Here is a 15,241-nt window from a genome sequence, read left to right as displayed (position 1 = left end):
CGTGAAGTTGAGCCTGTCTGACAGTAGCTGCACTGGATCTGTTGCTGGTTCTCTAGTAACTGTTTGATCCAGACCCATAACCATATCTAGGAGATTGGCCCCCCTCGCCAGGGCTTCACGAAATAATTCATGCTAATGCTGCCGTTAATGCCTCACCAGAGCTATGCGTCACCAGAGCTACTTGTGGAGGGATCAGCAATCGGAGAGCTAATAGCAGGTGGCCTAGAGGCTCCCCCATTAGTACATGAATCCAACTGCCTGGAAGAAACGCTGCCAGAAGTGGCTGGGACTGAGAAACTAACAAAAACTGTAATCTGATTTCAGTGTTTTTCTACGCTTTAGTCAGCTTATGCTGTAATCATTAGGACGTTGACAGCCGTTCGGTTTTTTTTCTTTTCCTGCAGGTTCAAATTACTGTGCATCCGAAAGTGAAGTGCTTGAAAATTTTAATGAATAAAACAAATTTCTAAGCAATGAGAATGACGTTGTTAATTATGTGAATAATTAAGAAAATTAACTATAACTTAATATTAATATAAACTTTTACAGTATTGGAAGGAACTGAGTTTTTAAGAAGCAAAATGCAGCTTCTGTATACCAGAAGTGTCACCCATTAACATTGATTTTTGTTGCATCGAGTTGCTTTCCTAAGAGCAAAAGGTAGGCAAAAGCCTTAATGACAAAACTATTACACACTGCAGTCGATCTGATTCAAGTTCTTATCTAACTTATGAAGTTATTAGGACACCCTGCGTGAAGTTGAGCCTGTCTGACAGTAGCTGCACTGGATCTGTTGCTGGTTCTCTAGTAACTGTTTGATCCAGACCCATAACCATATCTAGGAGATTGGCCCCCCTCGCCAGGGCTTCACGAAATAATTCATGCTAATGCTGCCGTTAATGCCTCACCAGAGCTATGCGTCACCAGAGCTACTTGTGGAGGGATCAGCAATCGGAGAGCTAATAGCAGGTGGCCTAGAGGCTCCCCCATTGATTTCAGTGTTTTTCTACGCTTTAGTCAGCTTATGCTGTAATCATTAGGACGTTGACAGCCGTTCGGTTTTTTTTCTTTTCCTGCAGGTTCAAATTACTGTGCATCCGAAAGTGAAGTGCTTGAAAATTTTAATGAATAAAACAAATTTCTAAGCAATGAGAATGACGTTGTTAATTATGTGAATAATTAAGAAAATTAACTATAACTTAATATTAATATAAACTTTTACGGTATTGGAAGGAACTGAGTTTTTAAGAAGCAAAATGCAGCTTCTGTATACCAGAAGTGTCACCCATTAACAAAAGCATCGTTGAAATCAGAGATAGCAAATTGACATTGATTTTTGTTGCATCGAGTTGCTTTCCTAAGAGCAAAAGGTAGGCAAAAGCCTTAATGACAAAACTATTACACACTGCAGTCGATCTGATTCAAGTTCTTATCTAACTTATGAAGTTATTAGGACACGGACATTCACTGTAGGCCGAGAGATACATGATGTCTGCAGTTGAGCAGAGACGGTGATGGCGGATCCAAATGCATATTTGAAGCATCCGTTGTACACCTGTAATAGAGAAAGAAGCGGGGAAATAAGACAATGCGTAAGATAATCCAAAAGAGATGTTAGTTTTTTTTTGGTTTCTTTTTCCTTTGTCTTTCGACTTTTACGATGTCAATGATCAGAAGAGTCGTGAGAATAAGTGCTAAGAGAAACAATGCTGTGAGTTCAGTAAGTTGGCTTATGCTAATGGATTCCATGTTATGTGAAGCGGGGAGGTGTATGTGAATATCCAGGTGCAGAGGAGGCCAATTTATACAAAAGTTCAACGTGTTTGTAAGGTGGTTTTAAGTGTGAATGGTGCTAAAATACTTGAGGTGCAATTAAGTGGTCGATAAGACATGGGGAGCGAATGGGATATGGAATGATGTATTTGGCGGTAGAAGTGATGTATCTGACATCGGGCAATCTATCTAGGTGCAGAAATAATCTTGAAGATCAGATTGGATCAGGGCAGTATTTAATGATGGGCATATCGATCTGACATGGGGTTGAGATGGCATATGGAATGATGGATGTGGCGGCAGTAGTAAATGCGAAATTAGGTGCCCCTTTGAGTCTGTGGCGGTAGATTAAATATGATCAGTATTTAATGATGGGCATATCGATCTGACATGGGGTGCAAATGGCATATGGAAGCGGCAGGGCATATCGATCTGACATGGGGAGCAAATGGTACTACTAAGATGAAACCGGACCCTGAAACCGGACCCTATGATGAGCAAGAAGCTGTTTGCACTACTACTGGATTAGGGTTTGTTGAAGAGATCAAAATAGATGCACTGTCCTTTTATGATCTCAACAAGATTAAACCCCGAATATGGAATAAATACAAAAATTTTAACAGCAAACCTTGTGACTGACCTTTGGAATTTTACCATTCAGCCGGTACAGAATGCTCTGATGCTGAACATCATTTATGAAGCCCATACGAACATGCATAAGAATAGATGGTCTTTACGATGGCATACAGAAGTAATCCACTTACTATTTGCCTAGGTCTGCCAAATAATAGCATTCTTTTTGCTTGTAATGTGTCAAGAATGAAGATTTTCAAGTAGTATAAGAAATCCTCCATTTGATTGCCGCATGATACTTGTAGCTAATCAACTCAGGAACACACAAGATGATCTAGTGCCTGATGTTCAGCATGCACCATTCTGTATCATCTAGATTGGCATTCATGCTAGAAGCAATTGGAGAGCACTAACTGCATTATGGTAACAGATTCGTAGATCTAGCAGATCAGTATTTCCTGTTGACCTGAAGCTATTTTTATATCACGTTTAAAGCAAAGTAGTCAGCTCTGGATCTAAGCATCAGAAGAAAAGAATCATAACAACTTTATTATCATTTTAAATTCAGGACTTAAAACAAAGAAGCCCATGCCTACCTGTTGTTGCATGAACAGTGGTCATGAGGGCCTCAGCAATAGCAAATTCTTCATTCACCACCTGTAGCCAGTCCATGAGTATTCGTTTCAGTTTTTACGCTGAGCTAATTTTGACACAATATAGTTAATTTGCCTAGGTCTGCCAACTCAGGAACACACAAGATGATCTAGTGCCTGATGTTCAGCATGCACCATTCTGTATCATCTAGATTGGCATTCATGCTAGAAGCAATTGGAGAGCACTAACTGCATTATGGTAACAGATTCGTAGATCTAGCAGATCAGTATTTCCTCGATCTAGATGCCTTCCCTTTATAAATCAGACAGAATAAGACTGAAGCAATCATGAATTAGGATGTGTGACTAAGGACCAAAGCCTCTTCATCCCACACACTTTTTGGTTTCTCTTTAGCAGCAACTGGAACAGCCGGTACAAAATCCTCTGATTCTGAACATCATTTGTAAGCAATCATGAATTAGGATGTGTCTGACTAAGGACACAAAACAAGTTTAAAAAAGTATGATAGAAAACATACATCGAAAGAAAACAAAAACAAAATAAAATCAGTGAATAGGAAATAGCATTAATAATGAGAAAGGGATCCTCTCAGAAGTTTCAACAAGAAGAACTGTTAAACTAAACTCTATATGAAGCCCATACGAACATGCATAAGAATAGATGGTCTTTACGATGGCATACAGAAGTGATCCACTTACTATTTGCCTAGGTCTGCCAAATAATAGCATTCTTTTTGCTTGTAATGTGTCAAGAATGAAGATTTTCAAGTAGTATAAGAAATCCTCCATTTGATTGCCGCATGATACTTGTACCTAATCAACTCAGGAACACACAAGATGATCTAGTGCCTGATGTTCAGCATGCACCATTCTGTATCATCTAGATTGGCATTCATGCTAGAAGCAATTGGAGAGCACTAACTGCATTATGGTAAACATCAGTTATTATATGGCATTTGCCTTTATTGCATATCTGAAAACACCAACATATTTCTGCTTAGATGATTTACAAGAAATAAATCAATAAAGTTCTTTACTCCTGTTGACCTGAAGCTATTTTTATATCACGTTTAAAGCAAAGTAGTCAGCTCTGGATCTAAGCATCAGAAGAAAAGAATCATAACAACTTTATTATCATTTTAAATTCAGGACTTAAAACAAAGAGGCTCGTGCCTACCTTTTGTTGCATGAACAGTGGTCATGAGGGCCTCAGCAATAGCAAATTCTTCATTCACCACCTGTAGCCAGTCCATGAGTATTCGTTTCAGTTTTTACGGTGAGCTAATTTTGACACAATATAGTTAATTTGCCTAGGTCTGCCAAATAATAGCATTCTTTTTGCTTGTAATGTGTCAAGAATGAAGATTTTCAAGTAGTATAAGAAATCCTCCATTTGATTGCCGCATGATACTTGTACCTAATCAACTCAGGAACACACAAGATGATCTAGTGCCTGATGTTCAGCATGCACCATTCTGTATCATCTAGATTGGCATTCATGCTAGAAGCAATTGGAGAGCACTAACTGCATTATGGTAACAGATTCGTAGATCTAGCAGATCAGTATTTCCTCGATCTAGATGCCTTTCCCTTTATAAATCAGACAGAATAAGACTGAAATATAGTTAGATTTGTCTTAAGTAAAAATCAGTAAATGCTTGACCAATGCGGCCCTGAGGCCATTGGTCAATTTAGAAGCCAACATCAGTTATTATATGGCATTTGCCTTTATTGCATATCTGAAAACACCAACATATTTCTGCTTAGATGATTTACAAGAAATAAATCAATAAAGTTCTTTACTCCTGTTGACCTGAAGCTATTTTTATATCACGTTTAAAGCAAAGTAGTCAGCTCTGGATCTAAGCATCAGAAGAAAAGAATCATAACAACTTTATTATCATTTTAAATTCAGGACTTAAAACAAAGAGGCCCATGCCTACCTGTTGTTGCATGAACAGTGGTCATGAGGGCCTCAGCAATAGCAAATTCTTCATTCACCACCTGTAGCCAGTCCATGAGTATTCGTTTCAGTTTTTACGGTGAGCTAATTTTGACACAATATAGTTAGATTTGTCTTAAGTAAAAATCAGTAAATGCTTGACCAATGCGGCCCTGAGGCCATTGGTCAATTTAGAAGCCAACATCAGTTATTATATGGCATTTGCCTTTATTGCATATCTGAAAACACCAACATATTTCTGCTTAGATGATTTACAAAAAATAAATCAATAAAGTTCTTTACTCCTGTTGACCTGAAGCTATTTTTATATCACGTTTAAAGCAAAGTAGTCAGCTCTGGATCTAAGCAGTCATTCAGACAGAATGAGACTGAAATATAGTTAGATTTGTCTTAAGTAAAAATCAGTAAATGCTTGACCAATGCGGCCCTGAGGCCATTGGTCAATTTAGAAGCCAACATCAGTTATTATATGGCATTTGCCTCTATTGCATATCTGAAAACAGCAACATATTTCTGCTTAGATGATTTACAAAAAATAAATCAATAAAGTTCTTTACTCCTGTTGACCTGAAGCTATTTTTATATCACGTTTAAAGCAAAGTAGTCAGCTCTGGATCTAAGCATCAGAAGAAAAGAATCATAACAACTTTATTATCATTTTAAATTCAGGACACATAGTTATGACTCAATGACAATGTAATTCTTCATTCACCACCTGTAGCCAGTCCATGAGTTTTGCAGGAAGAATCAGGCTTCTCCAAAATATTTGTTAGAAAGCAGTCAGCATAGTCATTCAGATCAAAGAGTAGTACAAAAAATGTTTCAAGTGGATATTAAGTGAATTCAACTGATACAAGAGTTCAAAACATTGAGTTGCCAATGGCATGACAAACTTCTGCCGTTAAACAATAAGGAGCTTTCTTTCTTTTCATTCCAGTAGAAAGTAAATGCCCAAAGGAAGAGTAACTACAGGTATAACAGTAGCAAGAAGATGGTAATCCGAAGCATCAAAACATTCATCAGAGTTGTTTATTTTCAGCCCAACAGAAACTAAAATGCCCAGAGGAAGAGTTCTTATGTTCAAATAATAATAAAGACAGATATAACAATTCTATGAAGATGGTATTCCAAGCTTCCAGCAAATATGAACTCGTAGACCAGAGAAAGTGACACCCTACAGAGGATAAAATGTGTCAATCTGTCCGGACAATGACATCCGAACTATCCAACAGGAAGTTGCTGTGTACATGGAAATCTCGCAAACTGTATGTAACGTCACCAACGTCTTCGAGATATTTTTCATACGTCAGTCCTGTTAAGGATGGACACAGTTCGAGCAGTAAACTGTCCTTTAGGATGCATTTGTATTGAACATTTCCCTCTGTTTGGATTGTGCAATTTAATTGCAAACTGCGTCGATATGTAGTTAGCTGTTTGCATGTAGAACAGTTAAGTTGGTCCATGATAACTGTTCCAAATGTATCGGCGGGCAGAGAGCAATTGTTACAGATTATAACAAAGGGTTCTGCGTGTATGTCTGCTATAGTCAGCATACCTTTAACCTGGTCCATGTTTCAGTACAAGCCTAGCATTAGATATTGTAATAAAAATGCTAAAAGGATGTTAAATGAACGTGCGTGATTTAGGAGAAGAGGAAATAAAGATTTATAATATATATTTTGTGGAGTATGAGAGGACCTTTGTTGTTGAGGCAAGTAGTTTTCTCAGGTCTCCAAGTACCCTGTCTGAAGTAACGGGTGTAATGAATGTAGATTTGCATGTCCGTAATGAGCCACGTTCTTTGCCTCGGGCAACATTTCGAAACAGGACCATTGGTGCTTCTTGTTTCGAAATTTGTTGTTGGATGGATTTGAAAATTGGCTTAAATGTATTGAAAAGATAGACCTGCGTTGCAAAATGTACTAGTGTTAAATGTAATTGCTTTTAAGTGAACGGTTACTTAAAATGTATAGATGATTTAAATGTTAAAAAGAATAAATGGTTGAATTCGTATATACCGTGGCTTTGTCTTTTTCAGCTGGGCCGTCCTTGATAGTTAGGACATATTGACCAGCTATTTCTTTCGCTGTTGTTACAAGACCGGCAACTGTGCCGATTGCAAACTCAGCTGTTGTGCGGGTGAGCTGGTTAATAGTTTTCGTGGGAACAAATCTGTATTCCATACAGATAGGTGGAATTGGTTCCAATATGCTCTTCCCATGCAAAACAAGTATACACGGACAGTCTCCATGGTCGTAGACTGTCTTAGCAGAGACCTTGAAATCTGTAACACAGATTCCCTGGCCAACTAGAAGCTTCGCTTCAGTAGCAGCAATGAGGCTGTGTGGCACATTTAGCGTAATTGTCATATGCCCTTTGCTGTCCACCAGGTCAGCACGTAACAATTCAATTCCGTGGGCTTTGTCGACCAGTGTTTTGTATATCACTAGAACCTGGCCGTGAAAAGTTGTTCCCATTTTCAGCCCTTTTAACTCCTGTATTGTGATTGTTCTACAAAGTTGATGCTTGGCTGCTATCTCAGAAGTACTTTCCTGTTTCTGCCTGTAGAACAATATTAAAGAATCTGAATTAACATTATGTTTGTACTACAAAACTTGATGTACTTTCCTGTTTCTGCTTGTAGAACAATATTGAAGAATCTGAATTAACATTGTGTTTGTACTACAAAACTTGTAAGAATAGATTTGAAGGTTTTTTAGTTACTTTTTAGCAGTTTCTGAGACGTCACAAGTCTCAGAGAGGGAGCATGTCTCTGGAGCAGGTATTTCTTCGTGTTGTCTTTTCATATTAATTATCTGTTTACCAATCTCTGATCTGAAAAGCAGCAAGGCTCTGGAGGAGTTACTTCTTCGTGCTGTGTTTTCTTATTAGTTATCTGTACAACACGAGTACAAGCTATGAGGTCTACAAGCAAAACTTGTTCCATGTAATAATAAATATGTATTCTATTAGGTCTACAAGCAAAATGTGTTCCATGTAATAATAAATCTGTGCATAACGTTATTCTATGTGTTACATACCTAGATCAGTTAACGCAGAGTGTTGCAAGGGAGCTACAAGAAATAGACTTTCAGTATGGCCATTGGAGATTGATATTGCTCGGGTAACACAGCGTTTGTTTGAACAGGGAAATATGAAGTTTCCTTGAATAAGAAGTTTAGCAAATTGTAGAGAAACTTGTGTATCAATGCTACTTTGATTTTGCTACAGGCTAAAATTGATTTGTTCCAAGGGTCACTAGAGCTGTAATAGCGCATAGAATATGCTGTGATCAGACCAATAAGCCCATGTTACATTTATCTCACACTGTTTCATAGGCAAAGTTGTCCAGATATGGTCTATTACTGTGTTTCGGTGCGGAGATAGTTTGCTTGTTATTTCATGTAAGTTTTCCATTTCCATAAATTGTACAAAGAGTTTGCTACGAGCTGTTTCTTGTTGTATGTCAATGTTCAAATCACCAATAACTAAAAAAACACAGTCAGTATATGTAGTTTGCGACTTTGCTTCCTGAATTATTTGCATTATTGTGGATACTTGTTCAAATGGTGCTGCATAAATGTTCATTAAACAAATTGGTCGTTGGAAGTACATGTCAATTAGGGTAAGCTCTGTTTTGTTTTTGCAAAATGTCTTTCTTGCTCTAATAGGTATTTTTTTGTTTATGCAAGTAAGAATTCCATGTGTACAATGTGCAGCCGCAAAATTGAATGATAAGAATTCTTTGACTACTGGTGGAGTGTACAAATGAGTTTCTTGAAAACATAGAATCATGTTGTCCATTAAGTCACTGTGATGAATCACGTCACTAAGATGTGCACGTAGACTACGTGTGTTCAGGCTTGCAATCGATAAAACATCCTTGTTAACAGATTTCTTCTTTGCGAATTCTAGTTTCCATGCACCAGTTGTTTCTAGCCGTGCCATCTCATTGATTATTTTGTTTTTGACATGGAAGTTTTGTTGTGTCAATTTGTTAATCAAGTATAGTGAGTCAATAGTTCGAACACGTGATAATGCAGTGTAGACTAGACCATGTTTTGTCACACCAGTTGGGTCAAATGCAAGCTGATCCAATGTCAACCCTTGTGTCCGGTGTATTGTCCGGGCACAGGCTAATTGGATGGGAAATTGTTTTCGAATTGTAATTTGTAATTTGTTCCGAGACATTGCTAGCGATTTTGCTATTCGAAAGATTGGTGTCCAATTTGGCATTATATTTATGTCGTATAGTTGTTTGAAGTTGCTTCTTTGTTGTTTCCCAATTTCTGGGTCTGAAAATTCTATCCAGACAATGTCAGGCCTGTTGTTATTAGATGAATAGGATTTGAAAATCCCTTCAGCACCATTTACTAATCCATCGTTTGTATTGTAATTTCCTGCATATAGTTCAACTAGCATGTTCTGTTTAACTGTAATTGTTGATGGCAGTGAGATTGTTTTATCAAAAGCAAAATAACTCGACCCAGGAAGCTCGTAGTTGTCAATTGCAATGAGCATTATTTGTTCCCCCTTTGTTAGGGAAAGCATTTTCACATTGTGAATATGGACATCTTTGTTGCGATAGAAAATGTGTGGGAAGACTGGGCTTGAAGGTGGGACCCTATAGCAGTTGTTGTTTACATAAGCGATATCTTCATCTGTTTGCATGTTTAATCTCATCCTATTTAGTACATCAATGAACAATGGGTCTTTTTGGCGCATGGCTGTGTGCAGTTGATAACATTTTATTTTCTCTGGCCAGAAGGCATATGGAATTGTGTTTTTGTTGATTTTTGGGTTTTCAAAGATCAGGGAGTCTCTGACTGGGTTTGCCTGGTAAAGATCGCCGGAGAATATCGTGTCAACATTGCCAAAGTATGAAGTTGGTGTGTGTAAGATTTGTCGCAGGCGCTTATCAATTTGATATAGTGTTGTTGCACCAACGAGCGATGCCTCATCTATGAGGAGGACACACAATTGTTGGAAATGCTTTGATAATGTGTCCAATTTTTCATTGTTTAGTGAGGGGCAATCTGCTTTGTTAAAGGGCAAATAGAATGCAGAATGCAATGTGACACCACCAGCATTGAAGGCAGCTTTGCCCGTGTATGCAGCGATTATTCCTATTAGTTGTGATGGGTTATAAGGCAATGCCACATTGTGTATGCGTACTAAGGATTGGAAGATTGCCTTGGCTGTGTGTGTCTTGCCTGTTCCTGCACCTCCTGTTAATAATAGGTAGATTAGCTCGTCTGGTCTGTACAATTTCCTTGTTATAACATCAGTAACTATGCTTGCTTGTTCGGTGTTTAATTGTCGCATTAATTCATAGTACTCTACGTCTTCAAGTATACGTGGTTGTTTCACGATTTCATATGGCCTTGTAGATGGTAAAGCAAACTTTTTGCTATCTTGCAAATGTCCCAAGTCATTTTGGAAGTCGTAGTTTTCATATTTGTCATCTATCGATTTGTTAAATGTTATAGTTTCTGTTTCATTTGATTTCAAACTATCTATGTCAAATATTTCTCCAGTTTCTGTTTCTACTGTGTGCATTGCGTCATCTATGTCACCCCATGTAGTTGTTGTAGCAAATTTGAACTTCTGTTCATTTTGCTTGACTATTTCTTCGACCGCAACATATGCAGCTTGCCAACTTGTGTAACGTTGCTTAATTGCAGTTTCACTTCCTCGATAAGGATAGTATAACATCAATTGCTCTCTACAGTGATTTTCAATGTCCTTGTATTTGTTATATCTAACAGATCGAATGACACATGGTCTACTTGGTTTTCTGCGTTCTTGTCCTTTCTTTGTATAGCTAGATGCAAATTCTGCTAAGCAGACATGTTCAATAGCAGTAGGTCGGAGAGCATAGTAGTCAGTAATTGATGGGCACATTATGTCTTCTGAGTCATCTGCTTCCTTCTGCAGATCTTTTTGTCTTTTAAGAACAAATGCACGATCATCGACAGGAGATGTGTTAATAAATACACATTTCCGTGAACTAGAGTTTAGTGGGAGCGATAACACAATATGCACTGCTTGTTGTGCAGACATTTGTTGCAAGTTGACCAAAGCTTTCCCCAAAGAACTAATGGTATCTAGGATATCAGATTTTGTTTTCACATGATTGTCGCGTATGTTTTTAAATGTTCTTGTCAGTGTTTTATCTTCTTTGGTCATATAAGAACTGCAATACATTGCAGCTGCATATGAATCAAGTACAAATTGGGAATCAGTGTTTGCAATCCAAATTCCTGGAATATGTTTAGCGAAGTTGTTTGTCCAGGTGTCAACTGGGTTCCTTTGCAATAAGAGTGTTGTTCGCTTTAGTGTACATTGGATAGCATGTATGTATTCATTGTGTACTAGTCCAAGGTTGGCTAAAAAGCTATCAAATGTATCATTTTCACTGTATCTTGTGTTGTTTATTGCTTCAAAGATTAGCTTTGCATGTGCTTTTGTTTTATCACTATCGAATTCAAGAGGCTCAAGTATTTTTGTTACTTTCATTGGTGGTACTGGGAAATTAAATTTGCAATTAGAATTTGCACGCTTCCTACAACTTTTTGTGTGACAATGGTGTTGTAGAACTCTAAGTTCACTTGCAAGTAATAGTGAATTAGTTGACAAGTAATTGTCAACGAATTCTTCGACTTCAATATTTGTATTTTGACCATAGATTGGTGCAGATTTTATCCATAGTAAGCCATGTTCATGTTCACTGCCCCGGTTTTGGAATTCAGTTACATAGAAGTGGTCAGTGAGCTCTCCATAATACTTGTGATCATGAGATATCAATTGATGTAATGCATCCCTCCTAGATCTATAGTAACGTACACAAGTAACAGGGTCGTTTCTTATTAATGAGCTAGGTTCATTTTCATCAAGTTCGCCTGTGTTTGGTCTTCTAGTGTTTTGTTTTATGTGTCTCAATGCATGCATTAAAGGATCCCAAAGATGCTCCGCACTACTAAACGAAACAAAGAAAGTGGGCGGCCCTAGTTGTCGTATCATTGCATAGAGTTTGTTCCGTATTTGCTGGTGGTAGTCAGGTGAGGTACGAATTGTTTTTAGGTCCATGTACCCAATGTCAGAATTTAAAATACGATCTAGGTTTGGTTTTGACTTAACGTCTTTTGCAACTAGTTTTCTACCTTTCAACTGCCCCTTTCTAATTCTAATCCACATTGTATTCAACACCTGATTTATGATAATGCGAATTGCTTTATAGAACAGGTTTGTAGTATGATAAGCAAAATCGTGGCTTTTATGCAGCACTTCCCAGTGGCAAATCTTTTGATATGTAAAGTTTTTGGAGATGTCAGCTGGGCGTTTGTTGCCATAGAAAAGCGATGGGAAACTCATTTCTTCTGAGTACTTATCTTTGAAGATTCCTAATGGCATGTATCCAGCAGCAGGTGCAATGTTAATTTGTTTATTTACAAGGTCATGGACGGTGTGTGCATCAATGAATCCATGGACCAATGTTTTTGTCGTTGGTTCATCGTTGTCCTGGTTATCGTGTTCGCTATCTTCAGTGTCACTTGAACTTTCATAAGCTTCTTGGTTCTGTAGGAATGTCTCTTTCCAATTGTCATTTATGGTAGCGTTCTCGAGCTTGTAAAGCATCCTTTTGCATAATTGTTTTAGTGCTTTCATCACTTTGTGAACTCGAACTCGACCAAATGCATAAGCACTTTTGAATCTTAAACTCTTTTTGAGAACAACGGCAACCGTGTCAGTGTCTTTTATAGTTCGAGGCAATGCAGATTGGATTCTGGAAATGTTAGTAGGGACATTGATGACTCCTCCAGTTAAGCCCAGTTGCGACTTCTTATGTCGATGGCCCATTTCTTTTATTTGCAAGAAGGGCAATCTTAATGCGACTAGTCTTTCCTCTAGTTCAGTGAGATCTCTCAGTGTTCTAGTGCCATTGTTTCTTCTTATGTGTTCAGGGACTGCATATTTAGCAATTGTTTCATGTTCAATTGCTTTTTTGCAATGTTTACAAATGTAGCAATTTTCAACACGAGATTTAACATTCTCGAAACTAGTTGATAGTTTCCTAATCTTATTTTGTTTTGCTTGACATTCTTGTTTCACAAAGCAGATGTCTCTTTTGAAAAAAGTTGTTTCACATGATGAACAATTGAAAATAGGTGTGTCACTTACTTGCCTTTGATATACTTGATCAAATTCTGATAATTCTGGTAATTTGTTCATTGATCTTGATTGAATCGAGAGGTTGGATTCTCCTGGTTTCTTTGATTGTGCTGAACGATCCTTTGATGTTGTTGCAAATCGATTGTAGTCCATGTTTTCTATGACTATTTCTTGTTTCATTGTTGCTGTGTTGAACGCAAGTCTTATTTTCTCCGTTTTCGATTTTGTCCGGATAATGCCTTTAAGCAAATGCAAAGATAAGCTTTTTGTCTCTTTGCCTAATGAACAAGCGATTACAATTCCCGTTTGTGCGTTGTTTCTAATCTGTTTTTCCAAGTTTCTAAGTGATCGAATTCTCAGTGTCTCGAATTTTACTTGGTTCGTTGATCGCGCTGATAGATCCGTTGATCTTCCTGAACATGGGCTGTAGTCCATGTTTTCTATGACTATTTCTTGTTTCATTATTGTTGTGTTGAAGGCAAGTCTTATTTTCTGTGTTTTCAATTTTCCCCGAATGATGCCTTTAAGCAAACGCAAAGATAGACTTTTTGATTGTTTGTCTGATCGACAATTGCTTAAAGATAGACTTTTTGATTGTTTGTCTGATCGACAAGAAGTTACAACTTCTGTTCGTCTGTTGGTTCTAATATGTTCTTTCAAGTTTCTAAGTGACCGGAACCCCCGTGTGTCACTAACATCTTTTGTGTGCAGTGTGTCACAAATATCTTCTGTGTTGTTTAGAATTACTTGTTGTTCCATTGTACTTCTGTTATATTGAATGCCTATGTTTTGCCTTTTCGGATTTTCATGAGCAATCCCCTTAAGCACATGCTTGTTTAAGTGACAAGGTTTCTTTGAGGTATCGGCTTGTTGTTGGGAGGTACAACCAATTGTAGGCTGCCTATGAACCAAAGGCTCGAAGTGCCCATTCAAAGGATCTTCGTCATGGAACAGTATGTCACAAGTATTTGTTGTAATACCTGAATTGAAGTGCAAATACAGTCTCATCTTTGTTTTGGACCAAACCCTAATTGGAATTTTCAACCAGTTTGACAGCCAATGGATGCAGAAAATATCTCCCCATAGACCTCTAGATGCTGGGGGTATATTGTTTGAGGCAGATTTAGCCATTTTGTCTAAATAGATTTCACGGTTTCTAATGTTATGCATTTCTTTGAGTGAGGCTTCATGCAGTTCATGTTCATAAGACCAAATTGCCTCACTATCTTGTTTTTTGAGACAGTTTCTAAAATATTCTATTGTTCCTTTCCTTAGCTCCACTGATGTGTATCGGAAATCTAGCAAAAGTTCTAAACTATCGAATAAACAGTCTCCAATTAGATATGAGAAATTGTCCACACGAAATAAGTCATGCTTTTGCAATACCAATTGCAACTTGTGTTTATCAGACATAGGTGTGTCACAAACATCTTCTATGTTGTATAGAACTACTTGTTGTTCCATTGTACTTCTGTTGTATTGAATGCCTACGTTTTGCCTTTCCTGATTCTTCTGAGCAATGTCCTTAAGCACATGCTTGTTTAAGTGACAAGGTGCGTGTAATTTAGCTTTGATTGATTGACATTTTGTCTCAGGCTGTGGTTCGATATTGTTCTTTGAGGTATCGGCTTGTTGTTGGAAGGTAGAACGGATTGTAGGCTGCTTATGAACCAAAGGCTCGAAGTGCCCATTCAAAGGGTCCTTGTCACAAGTATTCGTTGTAATACTTGAATTGAAGTGCAAATACACTCGCATCTTTGTTTTGGACCAAAGCCTAATTGGAATTTTCAACCAGTTTGACAGCCAATGGACGCAGAAAATATCTCCCCACAGACCTCTAGATGCTAGGGGTATATTGTTTGAGGCAGATTTAGCCATTTTGTCTAAATAGACTTCACGGTTGCTAATGTTATGCATTTCTCTAAGTGAAGCTTCATGCAGTTCATGTTCATAAGACAAAATTGCCTCACTATCTTGTTTTTTGAGACAGGCTCTAAAATATTCTATTGTTCCTTTCCTTAGCTCCACTGATGTGTATCGGAAATCTAGCAAAAGTTCTAAACTATCGAATAGGCAGTCTCCAATTAGATATGAGAAATTGTCCACACGAAATAAGTGATGCTTTTGCAATACTAATTGCAACTTG

The 15,241-nt window shown here is 37.8% G+C and overlaps 1 protein-coding gene across 1 annotated transcript; it reads right to left on the bottom strand.

Moving 5' to 3' along the window:
• Positions 1–5,931: 5,931 nt before the first annotated feature.
• Positions 5,932–7,481, bottom strand: LOC149187752 (uncharacterized). Its single transcript, XM_089412877.1, has 3 exons — positions 6,942–7,481; positions 6,622–6,828; positions 5,932–6,485 (listed from the first exon to the last, which is right to left on the bottom strand). Exons 1-3 carry the CDS (start codon positions 7,398–7,400, stop codon positions 6,117–6,119), a joined length of 1,035 nt encoding a protein of 344 aa, XP_089269003.1. The 5' UTR covers positions 7,401–7,481; the 3' UTR covers positions 5,932–6,116.
• Between the last annotated feature and the right edge of the window lie 7,760 nt (positions 7,482–15,241).

The sequence above is a fragment of the Pinus tabuliformis genome, chromosome 3_1 (assembly GCF_031772625.1).
Source record: "Pinus tabuliformis cultivar Carrire ecotype Pingquan chromosome 3_1, CPIR1, whole genome shotgun sequence".
Classification (NCBI taxonomy): Eukaryota; Viridiplantae; Streptophyta; class Pinopsida; order Pinales; family Pinaceae; genus Pinus; species Pinus tabuliformis.
Note: the sequence above shows the minus strand (reverse complement) of the source record. Positions and strands in the feature narration are given on the sequence as shown.

Excerpts from the sequence above, each read along its gene's own strand:
- LOC149187752 (XM_089412877.1), bottom strand. The coding sequence starts at position 7,400 with ATGGGAACAACTTTTCACGGCCAGGTTCTAGTGATATACAAAACACTG. Across the intron at positions 6,829-6,941 it reads CTGAAAAAGACAAAGCCACG|GTCTATCTTTTCAATACATT; the intron begins GTATATACGAAT and ends TTTGCAACGCAG. Across the intron at positions 6,486-6,621 it reads TACTTGCCTCAACAACAAAG|GTTAAAGGTATGCTGACTAT; the intron begins GTCCTCTCATAC and ends AACATGGACCAG.